The sequence below is a fragment of the Phyllopteryx taeniolatus genome, chromosome 6 (assembly GCF_024500385.1).
Source record: "Phyllopteryx taeniolatus isolate TA_2022b chromosome 6, UOR_Ptae_1.2, whole genome shotgun sequence".
Lineage (NCBI taxonomy): Eukaryota > Metazoa > Chordata > Actinopteri > Syngnathiformes > Syngnathidae > Phyllopteryx > Phyllopteryx taeniolatus.
In genome coordinates, this window is record NC_084507.1 from 9,759,274 (window position 1) to 9,776,833 (window position 17,560).

The window sequence follows — 17,560 nt, forward strand, 5'->3', positions numbered from 1 at the left end:
CAATATGTAAACAGTTTGCAGTGCAAAATAAAACTTTAAATAACCATAAATGATAGATAATACAAAATAAAACGTATCCAAGAATTTCAAATTTACCAAGGGCTAACTGAATAAATATGCTACTGCAGAGCAAATCACAAAGTGCAACTCAATGGAAGCAAATATAGGTTATACATAAACTAAACTAAACCATCACATTAAGCCCTCTGGCTTGTGTTTTTATCTTCTGTGTTGATGCTGGACTGCATGTCGGTAAGTGGTAATGGGCTCTTTTTTGCGCTATCACCAAATCAAATCATATCAAATCATCTTTCAAGCAACAACTTTTCTAGACTTTACACCGATCTAATCGGCTTGATTGGTGTCTGCCGATAATTAGCATTTTATGCTGATCGGCTTCAATGTCATAATTGGCTGGTCATTGATTGGCTCCGCAAAAAACATTTACTCCGCGTTGTCATCGGGAGAAGACGTTTGTTCAAGGATTGCTTGAGGTATGTTCACGTACTTTTAATACGATACGGCTCACAAGCAGGCAATAAAATGTTATGTAGCCTATCAAGCTACTGCTAGCACTAACGGTTGTACGTAAAGATGCCGGCGTTCTGTTGAATCATGCTCTACCGTTTTGGTGTGCGTGAAGTAATTTAATTACAGTAAGTTAGCACCCTTTATTTCTGGCATGTTGTAATGTTGGTTTGACCTGAGTGATTAGAATAGATGACCTGACTAGAGAATATTTTTTAAGATACTCTCAGTATACAGTACACAAGTATATACAGTAAATGAACAAGTCATTTAAATAGACACATTGCTCCATCTTGTGATCAATTGTGTTATCGGTTATTTTAAACTCACTGATCGGCCCCAAAAATCGTGATCGTGTAAAGCCTAAACTTTTCATTTGAAAATCCTCGTCAATATAGTGAATTATTCTGCTTGACCATAGGTCAGTCCTGGTCGCAAACTGCGAAGAACTCGACAGTTGTGATTTCCCTCTCCATTTACTCCTCCATTATGAATACACACCGCCAGCCCTCGCAGCATGTTGGCAGCGTGTTACCGTAATGCATAGTATGAACAATCGTTGCGGCACTGGCTTGACTTGGTCTTTTTGACTGGCTGCATACAGTGTAGGTAACGCCACTTTGGAGAAATATGTGACGTATTTCTTTGTCCAGTACTTTGACTATTTTTCTGCCATTTTTTTTAAGATGGTTGAACAGATTACTTGCGTTACCTTGCGGGGCAGACGACTCTGCTGCACTCTTTATTAGTGTTGGGGAGTAACTAATTACATTTAACAAGATTACATAATTTAATTACAAAATGTACACTACTGGTAAAAACTTTTAGAACACCCCAATTTTTCCAGCTTTTTTCAAATTAAAATGTATGCAGTTCCATTTCTCATTTTACTGTGAAATGAAAGCACAAAACATTCATTCAAGCTTGAGGGAAATGCCATCCATTTTCCGTACCCCTTATCCTCACTAGGGTTGCGGGCGTGCTGGAGCCTATCCCGGCCATTTTTGGACGAGAGGCGGGGTACACCCTAAACTGGTCGCCAGCCAATCGCAGAAACCACAGAACAAATAAACTATTCAAGTTACAGAAGAAATAATGGAATCAATCTCCAAACAAAAATGTATTCTAAACCTTTGGCTCATTAAAGAAGCCACCTTGGGCAGATATAACAGCTGAACACACTTAGACTAGACAGACATACCTGTACTGTAAAATGTATACTCTATTCTCTATTCAAATGCAAGGTTTTTGTGATATTAAACAAAATATATCAAGATAAATTATTTCAACTTTTAATATGACCTATAACTTGTATAACACAATTTTAAAAAGTAGAGTAAAAATTAAAAAACTGAGATAATGTGGTTGGACAAGTGTGCACACCCTCCTATAACTGGTGATGTGGCTGTGTTCAGAATGAACCAATCACATTTCAACTTTGAAATGAATGGTGTTGTTTTGAAATGGTTTATCTTGGTCTCATTTTTTATATCACAAAATGGTGGCATTTGAACAGGGATGTGTCGACTTTTTAGATCCACTGTAAATAACACACTTCAGGTCCCACTGTCCCCAAAATGGGTCCAGCTCATTGAAGAGAAACAATCATTGTACAGCAACCACATTGAGCGTAATGGTGAGGTATAGTCTCAATAATTTGGTTTTATGTCGGTCCGTCAAAATGTTTTACATATAACCAGTCCGTGGTTGAGAACCACTCATGTAAGAGGCTCGAAATCTGTGTTCTTGACTAGACTTGCTTGCAATTCACAACCCTCGAGTATTTTTAAAGCAAGGCAAGGTTAAAAAATAGTTTGTCTCCCTTTAGAGTGGAATGATCCCAAAATCAGTTCATTTAAACACATTAGCTTGTGGGATGGAAAGCTCATTCAGCCCTATCCAAATCCATCCCAGCATGCCACATTCATACGAGCTGATAACAGATGGTTATGCAGAAAGACAGATGGGAGTGAAACATAAAAAAAAAAAATTAAAATAAATGTTGTTACAATGCAATACTTTGACATATAAAACGGAACCAACCTGAGATGGACAAAATATTCAAGAATTGTTTATTGTTAAAGTCCCTGTAAAGTGAAAAACAGCTGTCAAGCCGCTTTGGCCGTGTCTGCTGAATGCGCTGAAAACGCATATCTCTGTGGAGATATTTTGGTCCATTCTTCCTTGCAGAATCATTTGAATTCAGCAGAAATTTTGGGTTTTCGAGCATGAATGGCCTTTTTAATGCTACTGCAGTTCAATCACATTCAAGTCTGATTCAAGACTTTTGACTAGGCCACTCCAAAACATTAATTTTGTGTTTTTAAGCCATTGAGAAGTTGACTTGCTGGTGTGTTTTGGATTATTATCCTGTTGCATAAACCAAGTGCGCTTCAGCTTGAGGTCACAAACTGATGGCTGAACATTCACCTTCAGGCTTTTTTGTTAAAGAGCAGAATTCATGGTTCCATCAATCACAGCAAGTTTTCCAGGTTCTGAAAGAGCAAAGCAGCCCAAAACCATCGCACAACTACCACCATGTTTGACTATTGATATGAGGTTCTTTTTCTGAAATGCTGTGCTACTAGGGTTGGGCATCGTTGGAATTTGAGCGATTCTGATCCCGATTCTGGTTCCCTATTTCGATTCCGGTTCCGAACGCTTCTCGCAACGTGTGTAGAACTAACCCAACTGACTTAATATTCATGAATTAATGTTTCAGCTAAAAGTTTATATAGCATTGTTAAAATTGTTATTTGGGACGGTTTTATCGCGTCAAATGGTTTATAGATGCACGTTTTAACTTGACTTCCTGTTTTAAGCTTGTAGTCTTATTTTGAAGGAAGAGTATTTGAGTGACGGAAGACATGGCCGGCCGGCATGGCTTGCTATAAAGTTCTGAAAGCTGACTCAGAAAAGAGAGTTTTTAAAAATTAACTTTGGCACTTTTGTATTCTTCCAGAAGCCAGCTCAAAACCGTTGTGTCTCGTGTTGGAACACCGTGGCTTTATTAACACTAAGCCACTCTTCCAAATGAAAGCCGTATACTTCAACCAAACATATCCAATGAATCCGGTGGCCAAAACTCTGAATAGCAAATGAATGCTCCCTCTGGATAGCGTGGAGCTTCGATTTCGGTCGTAAAGGACTGTAAAGGTATGTGTCAATGCGGCTGCCACAGGCCGACTACTCGAAGGTAAACAAAGTATTTTTTTACTTGAAATGTGCATTAACTTCATTTGAATTATTTGAGAGTCAGGCTAGTTCCTGCCTGCGATGCTTTAGTGGGTGAACCAATACGTTTTTTGTTTAGAAATCTAGCTTGCTGAAGTCTGGCACGCTGGCAGTAAATTACTGTATGTCACATTATATTTCAAACACATTTATTTCAGTGAGCAAATAAGCGTTTGAAACAAATCATCATAATTTTTTCAACTATTGATGTTGGATATGACTATTTTAATTGTACAAAAAAATACTAATCTTTTCATTTAAGCCTACCTGTTTTTGTTTGTTTTGTCCATTGTTGCCCCCAGAAAAAGCATGCCTATCATCGAGAGATATAAAAATATACAGAAATCTCCCTATATGCATTTTAATATTGGACTGGAAAATATCTATTTCCTTCCATCCATCTTCTCCTCACTAGGGTCGCGGGCGTGCTGGAGCCTATCCCAGCTGTCATCGGGCAGGAGGCGGGGTACACCCTGAACTGGTTGCCAGCCAATCGCAGGGCACATAGAAAGAAACAACCATTCGCACTCACAGTCATGCCTACGGGCAATTTAGAGTCTCCAATTAATGCATGTTTTTGGGATGTGGGAGGAAACCGGAGTGCCCGGAGAAAACCCATGCAGGCACGGGGAGAACATGCAAACTCCACACAGGCGGGGCCGGGGATTGAACCCGGGTCCTCAGAACTGTGAGGCTGACGCTCTAACCAGTCGACCACCGTGCCGCAAAATATCTATTTATTTTTACTTAAATACATTCATACGTGTGTACTTTTGTACTATTACTTAAGTAAGGGAGTGGCTTAAGTACTTTTACGCTACTTTATTTTTTTGCACAAGTATCAGTACTTTTACTTAAGTATAATACACCCCTGATTGTACATACTGTATATTTCTGACAGACTTGAACAGTTTCTTTTGTTTAAACATGATAGGTAATGTTTCATTGTTAAGAAAATGTTTGAAATAGTTTCATTTTGGAATAAGGACTTCCAAAGTAGAAAATATATCATTGTTATTACAGTCTAAAATTGATCAAATGTATTAATTAAGTAACAATTGATTGTTACTTTCAATGGTAATTAATCAAGGAAATGTATTCACTCTTGACATCATTTATCCTTACGAAAGAGCTGGAAAGAGCTTGAATTGTTTACATTATGTACACTTTTTCTCGGTGATATCCTGACCTGAGTAGTCGTATCATGGCATGTCGGGCAGCATAGTGCAGCGGAGTGTTGTGTTGGTAGGATTCTCCATATGTAGAGTTGGGATCCAGAGCTTCCTTGAACTGCAGGTTGCCCTCGTACAAATGGCAGGCCAGTAGCTCATCCCCACTGATGAGAGCCCGACGGAATTTGGTCGCCGTGTTCCCCATCACCTCTCTAGTGGTCAGTTCAAGATCGGACGCTGCACCTGCTGAGATTGTCTTCAATATATCGACATATTGAAAGTCCTGAAAAATTAGGAAGAAAACCGTTTTCAAATTCCCACAATCCAAGTTCAAAAGACCATGTTAGCACAAAATGAACAAGGAAAAGTGCTTCATCTCCTAGGTTGCTGACGCTGCTCTGCCACGAGCCACATCACGATCACGAAAGCAGTCAAACCACCTCCCAGTGCATCTCTCCATTTCTGGTTTGAATAGCTCCACATAGTGCCAACAAAGCTCTCACTGAGAAAAGAACATGACTTCCGCTGGCATCATCAGGAGCTTCTGCGTTCCCATGCCAAAGCTGCTCATCCCACTGAGGGAGTCAGCGTGCAACAATACATCCTCAAATCATGAACAACATACACAGTCAGCACTTCACAACCACCAGAACACCATATGGTGAGCAAAGGGATGCTTTATTTTATACATTTGAGGTAAGATACAAGATGGATAAGCAGAACAAAACAACATGCCCCCCCCCCCCCTTCATATAAAAACATGGTGGCACAGTGTACGACTGGTTAGCACATCTGCTTCACAGTTCTGAGGACCCGGGTTCAAATCCGGGCGTCACCTGTGTGGAGTCTCCATGTTCTCCCTCCCTGCCTTAGTGGGTTTTCTCTGGGTACTCCGATTTCCTCCCAGATCCCAAAAACATATATGATAGGTTAATTGGAGACTCTAAATTGTCCATAGGTGTGAATGTGAATGGGAGTGCGAGTGGTTGTTTGTTTACATGAGCCCTGCGATTGGCTGGCGACCAGTCCAGGGTGTATGCCACCTCTTGCCCAGAGTCAGCTGGTATAGGCTCCATCACACCTGCGACCCTAGTGAGGATAAGCGGTACGGAAAATGGATGGGTGGATATAAAAACATTATACCATTACGCCCTCATATGTGGTCAAAATCGCTTGTGCACTTCAGTCCCTTAATTACCATGAGCGGTAAAAGAATCCACATTCATACAAGAGCTGCTATCGGCTGAAATTCACACCCTGTCACTACACACGCAGACTCACTAAATTGAGTTCAAGCCAAAATGTTTGCTCTTTCATCTTTGATGCCAGTACAACCACCAATCAACAGGCTTCTCCCTTAACGCTCCACACTCAGAGTTACAGATATTACACTGCCCTCCCTTTATGAAGCTGCTTGCCCCGAGGGGTCAACAAAAAATCTCTAAAAATCGGCAATCTCCGCATCTGTCTCTGTAGTCGGCCCTTGCCCAACTCATGTCCGTCTCCAACTAGCACCAGCGGCTGGAAAGGGTCAACGGGGGTGGGATCCATGGAACATGTACGCGGTGTAGCTGGGCACTACAGCAACAGTCTGTCGAGAGGGGCTAACAAGCTTCACATGCTGACAATCGTCCAGCAGGATGAGCTCCCTGGTCCACCACACATTTTGCGGCTTTCAAAGTCTCGACCCAGTATGCAGGGATCACTCACATCTTGATTGGACAAGAGTCATTCCATCAGTGATGACATACGGTACAACATCTCTCCCTCTGGTGTGATATTAAACAGCAATACCAAATAAACAACAATAACTAGTTAATGAGCAGCAATCAGATAAAACTTGATTTTACAATAATTTTAATTAAAAATCTATTTTTCACAGATCATTCGATTAAGATCGATAGAATAATCAATTCTACAACTATTCAATAGTGACAGCTGAACTTGGATAACAATTAGGCAAATCAATTGCATACCTGTCGACTTCTTCCTTTACCTTCAATCATGTACCGAAGTCGCTGAACATCCTCTCCCACAATGGCAGTCGTGTGATGGATGGAAACACGCAATGTAATGCCCTCGTATGTGGTAAAGGACGACACAGTCGCTGACGCACTTCAGTCGCTTTACCATGAGCAGTAACAGAATGCACATTCCTACAAGAGCTGCAATCGACTATAACTCACACCAACTTGAGACGATGTTCAAGATGAAATATCCACGTTCAAGATGAAATATCCTTATGCGCTTCAATCTTTGCTGATATCACAATCGCAATCACCAGGCCCTGCCCTCAACGTTCTAGACTCAGTTATAGATATTACAATACATTTACCTACCATAATTGGCACACTTGTGCAATGTGCTAAATGAAAAACATTTGAGATAATCAATGCTCAGTTATTCGTCTGTAACAGTATCAATCAAAACTGAACATGATTGTCTTTGTAAAGGCAGATATTTTTAATAGAGCTCTAACCTCACATAGGATTTAATCAGAATGTGCAAGTGTACCTAATGTTTTCTGCCTAATGTCCGGTAAATGTCTCTGCTGATGATCATTGCTTACAACATGTCCTACTATAATTACTCATCAGATAGCTGTTTCCCACAGTTTATGTTCACAGGGTAAACACTGTGACTGAATCTGACTCATCGACATCATGTGCCAAAAGGAACACAAAAGTATCTATTTTGAGTGCAAATAAGGCGACTTCGCCTGTCATTTCGGTAAAGTTTAATGGTTTTCAAATTTCTCCACGATAATGGTTAGTAGTGTCTTGGTTAGCATGGCAATAACTCTTATAACAAGGTTTAAACATAAACGAAAACAAAGGGTGGAAAGTGCCACACGAATATAGACAGAATCAAAACAAACATTATGTCCCGCCTTAGTGAGTGCGTTTAAACAACTGGTCTTTGCACAGTTATATAAGCCCATACTGATAAAATCACACAACTCGATAGAAATACTCTCAGCAGTGTTATGACTGATTAACCCAAAGGAAAAGAAGAATTGTTATGACTGATTAACCAAGCTAGCAAACGTCTGACTCTCGCAGCAACAGTTATTAAGACAACTTAACAATCGCTCTGTGTAGCTTGCGCTTTCACACTTTTTGTATAGGCCTGCTCTCCTATTGTTGCCATTGTCACTACCTCATATCCATATTGTATAGTATTATGTTGTGTTCATTTTACACCCCACGGTGACGTTTAGTAAAGTTCATCTTAACCGTACAGCAACCAACAAACCTTAGATAATGTTGGCTAACGATATTTAATTTGTTAAAATGTCGTGTCGCCCCGCCCCCCCCCCCCCCCCAAAAAAATTTTTTTTTTAAATAATAATTGCATTGTGCTATTTCAGACCATCAAAAGAAGAGCATGACGCTAGCATCTGCGTTGGCTAATGTCAGCTAGCGAGCTAGTCGCGCTGCTGCTACACAAGTTAGCTTGTACAGTTAATCAACTCAAAGTAAACAAGGGTTAACAGGTATTTGGACTTACACGTGTTGCACATGTAGCTGCTTTGCGCTCAGGTCTTGTAAATACACTGTCACTGGCTGGCACGATAAACAAATGGCTGAGCTTAATCGAAACGACGCTCGTCCATGCACTGAATAATGTGAACAACACAGGCTGGGCGGCCAGTGATGTTGTGCCCGAAGCCCGTCAACTCTGCTGGTTGCTAGCGGGTTGCCAGCTGCATGGAAACCCCCAAACAAGGCGGAGGAACATGGCGTTTCACGTGTGTGGCCAATGCTTGACATTGACGCAAGCGGCAGACAGGCGTTAAACAATACACAATAGGCAGATGGGAATGTAGGAAATATTACACACCTATGTGTCTTTTGGTATCAGGCTTCAATAATGTGGATACCCTGTTTACGTTACAACATTGGTAACGTGGATGATGTTGAACCAACTTATGCCACTTAATATGCGAACGCTACAGGTCCCCTTGAACTAATTAAAACAAAATAATAATAATAATTTCATATATGTGAACGCAAAAATAACTACACGTTATTCGTAGGATCATTTAGTCCCACCCAGTTAGAATGGATATTTTTAATCAATGTCGTGTGACTCCATTCGAAATGCGCGTCTGCTATTTCCCTGTTTCACACGGGCATCAGTGACATCCGTGTGATAGCTGTAATTATAAAAACTTAACACTAGAGTGCGCCAGAGCCTAGTAAAACGTAAACACAGGCCCCGCATCGATGCTTTCGTTCAAAGGTTTGGAGTCTCTGAGGTATAAATGTCCTTATTTTATTGAACAAATGTTTATTTTTTATTTTTATTTTATTATTTTTTTAATAATAAAAGCACATTAACAACGTTGAGCGTGTATTTCTGATTGAGCTAATGTTATCTTCATTTTAAAAAGATAGCTTTTCTTTAATAAAAATAAATAAATAAATAAAATCACCGTACTGTATGTGTTTATGTCCTAAAGTGTATATTTTGTCATAGTGGCTTGTTTTCTGTACTAGTAGAGTGGCTCCAACTACCGGAGACAAATTCCTTGTGTTTTTAGCATACAGTGCTTGACCAATAAAGATGATTCTGATAACCAGATCACACTCATGCAAGGAGAGATGTCAGAGTGAAAAGGGTTCAAAAACAGTGCTTCACCTCTTAAGTTGGGGCTGGTGCCTTGCTCAAGGGCACCGTGACATTAATCAGGAAGCAGATGCTTAAAATGCATAAACTGAGGTTAGCAAAACGTGTTTCAAGGTAATATATTACTTGCCACTTCAACCAAATGCTTGTATGACATAGATACAAAATTGTTTGGAAAATAATCACCCATCTATTCCATAGAGGACAAATGCTTTTTAATAGCAAATATTTGAACATTGCAATGAAGATTTAGTGTATGCAGCATACTTTTATCACATTGGACAGTGCACTAGTTTTATACTGGCCTTCAATAAATAATCTTTAAACAGGAAACCTCAATGCCAAGGCAAAGTCTGTAACGTATGCAGAATTAAACTTACAGAACACTGTTAAATACATTGAACTTGCGTAAAATACTTAGAAACAATCTATTGCCCGAAGTTGTAAGTCACTTACTCTATGGGGTGGTAAAATAATGCAGGAAAAGTACAGATATCTCTTTATGTCATAACTCTTGTCTCCAAATGAATAAATAATGTCTTTGATATTTTATTTTCTATAATAAACACAGAAAAAAATGTATCACAGCAGAGATAAATTGGGTGTGTCCATGTAACATAAAAGCATATACAGTATATGCTCAATAACTTGTGTAAAATGAATAATAAGATGCCATTCCTTTGGATGAAGGCGCTTCCTTGCTGTAGGAGCCATTAGCAACAGATACCATGTCCTCACATTTAATGTCGGCAGATGAGTCCTCTGTGCTCGGCCCATTCATAGACAAACGCCTTCGCTTGCAGGTGGGTGTATAGGACTCAGTCTTGTCAAGAGAAAGAGAAGATGGCTGTGTCTCTGCCCAGGAAGATATCAGGCATCCACTGTGCACCTCATCCTCTAACTGTGGCTTCACCTTAACTGAGTCGTCTGGGAAACCAGCAGTGGGACTGGGCCTCGGTGACCAAGGCAGACTTGGAGTCACTTTTCTCTGATACGCCGCCCTGGAGCCCCACCCAGTTGGCATGTTGTTGAAAGGAGAGTCTGGGTAGTAATTGAGACCATGGGATGTTTGCATGGAAAGTGATTTGAGACCATAAGGGAGCAAGGAGTTGGAGTACTCCCCCTCATATGATGTCAGATCCAACTTGTGGCTGGTGCTGCTGCCAGTCCCATGTTGCATGGAGGTGACAAACCAGCGCTGAGAGGCTCCGTCTTCTGCCTGAGGCGAGAGGAGGCTGCTGGTTTGAGGCACGGCTCGCTCACTGTTATAGAAACGGTTTGGGGTAAAGTTGTTGACAAACTGGTCCTGTAAGATGGGCTGCATGGTGTAGCGGGCACTGGGGACAATCTGGTGGGCACGAGGGGAGTCGGATGGGGAAGGGGTGAGGCGATCATTGTCTGGAGCTGTGTACATCCTGAAAAACAAAGCTCATAAATATGCTGCAAAGGACAGGCTGTTATCAGATGAAACTGAAACTAATATATTCATCCATCCATTTTCTATACCGCGTCTTACCCGTCTTCAGGGCCTATATATATATATATATATATATATATATATATACATTTTCTGTACTGCTTATCCTCACTAGGGTCGCGGGATATATATATATATGTATATGTATATTTATATATATATATATATATACACACACACACACACACATACAATAGGCTCCAGTAATATAAAATGTACTCTTTTCACAAAGGCACCTTCAACGTGTATAATTCATGAATGATATTTACTGTTGTTAAATTGATAATCTATCCATTTAATACTTTTTTTATTTGGTGATTTTACATGTTGAGATGCTAAAACAGTCATAAAAAATCTTCCTTGCCCCTAATTAATTTGTGTGGCAAAATATTTTAAATTTTTTCAACCATATTCAACAACAACAAAATGCAAAAAAAATAAATACTCACGAATCATAATTATCTCTGAAACCTTTGGCAAAAGGGTTGTGGTCGATTTTCAGTTGTGTAATCTACCAATAAAATAGGACAGAATGTGAGGAATTACAGTATAAACATTCTCTTATGGAAAATAATACATTATGATTTGTTACATAGGTTGAAACATCACATTAACATTTTAAATATAGCACACCCCAACAGACAAACAAATAGCATTTGCTTTTTTTCTTATTATTTTTTCTCACATCAGTGTTCTGGTAAGCAGTGACTGCTATGAATTGGGTCTCTGGAAAGATGAAGCTCTGAGTCTTTGGATCTGTGTTGATGTCCTCCACACTGTCCTCAGTCACTTCCACAATGTGTAGCCTGGGCTGATACTTGTGTAAGGACTGCAGGACGATCATCTGCAGGCGTGCACATTGCAGGACAAAAATGATTTGATGATGGTTTTTTTTAATGCACTCGTTTTAGGACACAACAGTGATTTTTTTGGCTTCTTGGGAAAATTCTGAATTGGTAATTCGTTTTATTACGGAAATGTGTTGCTGGAATTAAAACTCCTTTTGTATAATGTATTTGCAAAATTTGCATGGGCATTGTGGAAACAGTAGTAATAAACATTTTAGTAATACATTGTAAAAAAAATGTAAATATTAAAATAAGCAGGTTTTGTTTTGTACGGTGTTGTGCAAGAGCTCAAAGAAGTTATGATTTACATGTATGTACGAGTGACGTTTCATACTTCCTTGTAATTGCATTGTTGACGGTATTGTGACAGTATAATCATTTGTTTTTATTTTCTATAAAGCCCTAAATCATGATGCGAAGCAAAGAGCATTTGGAATAAGATTTTGTGCAGGAACATTAATACATTTTCATGTTGCAACACAGTGGGGGGGGGGGGGGGGGGGGGGGGGGGGGGAAATACGATTTTAAAAATTCAACACACACACACACACACACACACATATATATATATATATATATATATATATATATATAATTATTATTTTTTTGTTACTTTACCTGTGACATGCTGTGATTTGTGCCTTTGTTGTTAGTGAGTTTCAGTTTGCTGAAGGAGATTTCTTGTCTCATCCAGTGGGCCCCTGTGTTCGGAGATTCTGGGTGGATGTACACTTTGTTCCCTATGAAATCAAACATGCAGCATGACTTAAAAGCAGACAAATAGCGAATATGTCGGACACGGCAGAGAACAGTACCTTGGCTGCTGTTGTCAGCCTTGCCACATGTGACCCACTTGCCACCTTGAAATCTCCAATGGTTGGGATCTGCCAGCGCCACCTCCACAAACACGTTGTAGTGCGCAGTCAGACTTAGACCTGCTATGTTAAAACTCAGAAACGGGAACATTCGCCTGCAAAAACAAATTCCTGAATACATAATCCAAGAAAATGTAAAGGTGTATCAAATGCAAAATATAGGTTCTGCAGATGCGAATAAATGGTTCATTAAAACGGGACGTCGATACATTTCGATGGAGCCAGTGATGTCAGCTTGCCTGCCCTGCTTGGTGATGATCATCTCGGTCTGGTGCCGGTGGAATTTGAGCCACAGAGGCCGGTTGCACAAATAGACGTGGGCCCTCGCTGCCGGCCCGTTCGCAGAGATGGCGACGCTGCTGAGAGCCGGGCCCGAGCCGCTGTACGGCGGGTAGAGGCAGCCGGGGTTCTGCCCGATCTGGTAGGCCGGGCTGAAGTGGCCGCGCGGGCCAGTGCTCGGGGAGAATCCCACGGAACCAAGGTGAAGGGATGTCGGGTACCTGGCCGTGCCGGACGGGGCGTAGATGCTCCCGCTGGGGCTGTAGGGGACGAAGGAGCAGGGCGTCGTCGTCGCGGTGTCTGCGGTGGCTTTGGGCGCGATGAAGACGCGTTCGGGGCCGAAGCCATGCTCCGTGTACCGGCTGTCAGAGGGCGGCTCTTTGCCTCCCGAGAGCGGAGACTTGCGCCTCTCTTCCGTGGAGTCTTTGGAGGAAAACGAGTCCGTCTCCCCCTCAGCACCGAGCATGTTTAATCTGCTCACTTGGTCTATTGCGGTGGGGGCCTTCTTCCCCTCGGGGGGCCAGCAGTTGAGACCTCAAAGAGACAGACGACACTTTAGGTGGGGCCGTGACTGAAACGAAAACCTCTGACTCTGACTGATACTGATACCAAACGAAATTTTGATACCAAACCAGTTTTCTTCTCTATCTCTCTATCTATCTATCTATCTATCTATCTATCTATCTATCTATCTATCTATCTCAAATTATTGTCGAGCTACTTATCAAATGAAATGTGAGAAATATATTCACATCAGTCTTCAACTATTTAAATACCGCCTATAAATCCACTCCACGAGAGCTAGAAATATAGCAAGCCGCATTTTCTTGCAAGTGTCTTTTAAGTTTGTATTACTCATCAGGCTAAATTTTTGTCAGTCACATACTTACCAACTTCTCTCAGATTTGGGTGGGAAACTATGATGAACGCTCGCCCACGATTGTTTGTGACAAAGACAGAAACCACTAGAAGAAATTCCATTCAACAAAATACCTTGATGACTTCAGCGAGTGGAAATGTAATCCAGCATGTATATAAAGCCGTGCATTGGTCCAGCGATCTTGCGTGTGTGATAAAACAATTCCACACGCTTTCTTGTTTTCACCCCCTAATTTTATGCTGCAGATAATCCTTAACTTTATTATTCATTCAATTAATGATTTGGATTCATTCAATTTCTGATGCGATTCTGTGTCCCAATGGGATGCCTGACGTGAAAAGGGGAAATAGGCAATTATTTTTCCATTTGAAGAAACCTGTGATGTACCATAGATCAGACAGCCATACCACAAGGAAATCTATATATCTTGTCAAATATTTTTTAAGATACACACAAAAAACAAAAAAAGTTGAAAAAATTACGGAGGGAAAATAAAATATAAAATCAAAGTCAATTATCTTTAATGTCTAGGTTTTATGATATCAATGATCAATTCGTGAAATGATATAAATCAATACAATACTAGATAAATAAACTTACCGACAGATATTTCCCACTTGTCCTGATAGCAGATCAGCAAACGAGAGAGTAAATGGCATTAAATAGAAGAGTTGATGCTACGTGACATGAAGTTGTGTTGTGTTGGACGGGATCAGCAGCTCTGTCCTTGTGGCCACAGCTCCCATGCAAGCAGCCTATTATCAGTGGTTCTCCTCCTGTCTCTGCGGGGAGGGGCAGGGGATCCTCAGCATCACATTGAGGGTCGGTAAGCAAAATTATTCCTCATCCATTCTTGTCAAAAAACACCAGAGAGACTTTCACTGCGTTTTTGCACATAATTGCTCTCATTTACACTACTTGTATCAACCCAATTTTATGTTTTTATTCATTACATTTATTATTTCTGTTTATGCATTTTCTTTCTTTTATTCAAAGAAAATGACACAGCAAAAGGATACTTTACCATTCCAAATAGATGTTGATAGTATGGTCAAATACAATACATACTCGGATATATTGTAAATGAGTAAAGGCTGCAAGACAAAAACTACACTAACAGAGAAGCAGCTGTCCCCGACGGAGATTCTCTTTCAAACGATGTCGATTAAAACAATAAGCGTTCAAGGTGACTTCAAATGGGAAAACCTTGTCCCTGAAAGACAGAACCAAGTCATAAAAAAATTCATTACGGTCATAGTGAAAAGTTTAAAGCAGTCTTTTGGTTGAACTCTTACTCAATAGTCTGTTTTAAATCTGTAAACCTTTATTGGCAAGATTGTATTACCCGCTTGAGTATAGGTTCATAATGTTAGGGTCTGCTTTTAAACTCTTTTGCATCCTATCTTGTGTGAGTTTAAAAAAAAATAACGGACAGCGATCATAGGCAGTTTTTTTTTCGGGGGTTGAGGGTGCTTCGAGAATAGACAAGATACATAGAGAAGCTTTTGTAGAAAAGTACAAAGAAATCAAGGATGATCTTGGAAGTGGTCAACTTTTCCACTGTCACCTCCTCAAGTCTCTTGTTCCTCCACTTCCCCAGTTCAAAGGAACCAGATTGAGGGTTCAAATCGTACTGCATTAGTGTGATAATGGGACACCTTTGAGTCGTGCACACCACTCAAGAGTGGAGGGCCAGACGAGGCTCAGCTGATGTTGCTTGTTTTGAGACGTTTGCATGTGAAAAGCCGTGAGAGAGGATTAGAGAAGCGGGTCTCCACCTCAGAAATAAACACATCTCACATCAAACACGGCAAATCAACTATCTGGGTAAACTATTAGAGTGACAAACAGTCTGATACAACTTATACATGTGTGCTGATTGCACTGATAGTGATAAACGATTGTGGTTGTTGATTATTGCAGGAAGTCATGAATAAAGTTTAAACTCACAGAGCTTGGCGTGAACATGCACTTTCAGTTCTCCAACAATCTATGCTGAAACCTGTCGACTGTTTGTTTTGTCTTAACAACATGCAGGAGATTACTTTCACGGTAACTAATTTGTACTATTCATCCTATACTATAATGGGAATTTTATTGTTTTCTAAATGGGGAGTTGAACTAATGCAACAAGCTCTAATGGTAAATACAATTAGTTTTGAGAATTTAGTTTGAATTTGTTTTCACCATTAGACTGCTACATAATTACTGAGCAATAGTATGTTCTCATTAGAATTTCACTACCATGAATAGCAGGCATTTTTAGCATTGAGTGAATTTTGAGTATAATTTCTAAAGAGTAGTTTTTAATATGTTTTCCCCAGTACATGTATTTGCAGTATTTACAAATCTCAATCTTGGGAATAAAATTATTTAGTGGGAAAGGTAACAATAGATTACATCTGGACTTGTCTAGTTTCTCAAATGAGCACACCTTGACAAATTTCAGAAAAAGGCTATTCTCAAAAACGTAATCAAATTAAAGAAGTTTGGATTGTTCTCCTAAAATTCATAGATCATATTGACGTGACCAAAAGGTCTGTTTTCTACAAATTACAATGCATTAACTTCGGTGTAAAATCTAACTAGATTTTTTGAAAGACTGTGCTTGAACAGCAATGCTTGATGAAATTCACATTTGTTTTCAAATTCATCTAGCATTCTATTCGTTTATTAACTATTTTACAAAATACATTAATGTTTTTGTAGTGTGGTGCTGGTGCAGAACTGGTCACCAAGAATATGCATTGACATCCGAGTTCTGAAGGTAGCACATTTCTCACCATGATCACACAGTATAATTTTACATCATGTCAGTTGTGCTGCAATACACAACCAGCACAAGAGTTTTTAAGATGACAACAAGGTTTTCAAAAACAATCCCTATTGGCCATGTCACTTTGTAAAGAGTAGCAGTAATGGCGTAGTAAATCTATCCATGCTTGTGAAGCATTACAACCTTGGACTCACAACATAGCACACTTATAGTATCACAAATGCTGATATTCTCTATTTTCACAGACGACCCTTTTCATGGAAACAGTAATCTATCCATTCAGTTTCTTTACATCGCTTTAAAGAACTCTTGTTTGAGATGCAGTTTTTAAATGCTCACTAGCATTTTCAGAGTCCAGACAGCCCATTGTAACCCCCCCACCCCGAACCCCCCTCCCCCAAGGTTAGGAACATATTTAACTTAAGAATTTGACTCTGTTCAAATACAGTACTCCATATGGGAAAATTCTCAAAGTGTGGTGTGTGTACGAGCTCCCTTTGGTGGTATATGACAGAATCACAGAATTTTCAAATGATAAAATACAATAGAACACATTTAATACAATTTTAACCAATGGCAAGAAAATGAAGGCAGATGCAAATGAAGTTACGACTACAGTAATTAAGTTTGCAAGTGTTTCCTGGTAGCAATGCGTACCATTTAAAAGTGTTAAACGCCATAGCAGGCTGTGACGGCAAGAGGTGGAGGTGACTAAACTAAACACTGAAGAGCTCGACCAAACTATTATAATGGCTTCAGTCTTTGAATAACTGTATGAGTCAGGAGAGAGACTTAAGCGTGAAAACTAAAGGGGTCGAGACTTGAGCTGAGCGCAGGTGCTAACAGTGGCTTCTATTAG

At 40.0% G+C, this 17,560-nt stretch overlaps 2 protein-coding genes across 5 annotated transcripts in view; both read right to left on the minus strand.

Moving 5' to 3' along the window:
• LOC133479247 (ankyrin repeat and IBR domain-containing protein 1-like) overlaps positions 1-8,729 on the minus strand; it is a 43,864-nt gene extending 35,135 nt beyond the window's left edge. Inside the window, exons 1-2 of one of the 3 annotated variants that reach the window (XM_061775935.1) lie at positions 8,445-8,577; positions 4,952-5,217 (exon numbers count right to left, since the gene is read on the minus strand). In XM_061775935.1, coding sequence (XP_061631919.1) covers positions 4,952-5,139 — 188 coding nt within the window. In that variant the 5' untranslated portion in view covers positions 5,140-5,217; positions 8,445-8,577. Of the gene's footprint in view, positions 1-4,951; positions 5,218-6,930; positions 8,180-8,444 lie in introns of those variants that run through there. The other 2 variants (XM_061775934.1, XM_061775933.1) reach the window with 2 other exon arrangements.
• Positions 8,730-9,764: 1,035 nt separating this feature from the next.
• Positions 9,765-14,676, minus strand: LOC133480062 (eomesodermin-like). 2 transcript variants are annotated; one of them, XM_061777712.1, is made up of 7 exons: positions 14,526-14,676; positions 13,006-13,579; positions 12,707-12,861; positions 12,510-12,631; positions 11,729-11,887; positions 11,493-11,554; positions 9,765-10,981 (listed from the first exon to the last, which is right to left on the minus strand). In XM_061777712.1, the coding sequence occupies exons 2-7, from the start codon at positions 13,509-13,511 to the stop codon at positions 10,207-10,209; spliced, it is 1,779 nt and encodes a 592-aa protein (XP_061633696.1). In that variant the 5' UTR covers positions 13,512-13,579; positions 14,526-14,676; the 3' UTR covers positions 9,765-10,206. The 2 variants fall into 2 exon arrangements, with proteins under 2 accessions (XP_061633696.1, XP_061633697.1); XM_061777713.1 differs by lacking the exon at positions 14,526-14,676 and having other exon boundaries at positions 13,006-14,494.
• Between the last annotated feature and the right edge of the window lie 2,884 nt (positions 14,677-17,560).

Excerpts from the sequence above, each read along its gene's own strand:
- LOC133480062 (XM_061777712.1), bottom strand. The coding sequence starts at position 13,511 with ATGCTCGGTGCTGAGGGGGAGACGGACTCGTTTTCCTCCAAAGACTCC. Across the intron at positions 12,862-13,005 it reads ATCATCACCAAGCAGGGCAG|GCGAATGTTCCCGTTTCTGA; the intron begins GCAAGCTGACAT and ends TTGTTTTTGCAG. Across the intron at positions 12,632-12,706 it reads GGCTGACAACAGCAGCCAAG|GGAACAAAGTGTACATCCAC; the intron begins GTACTGTTCTCT and ends TTGATTTCATAG.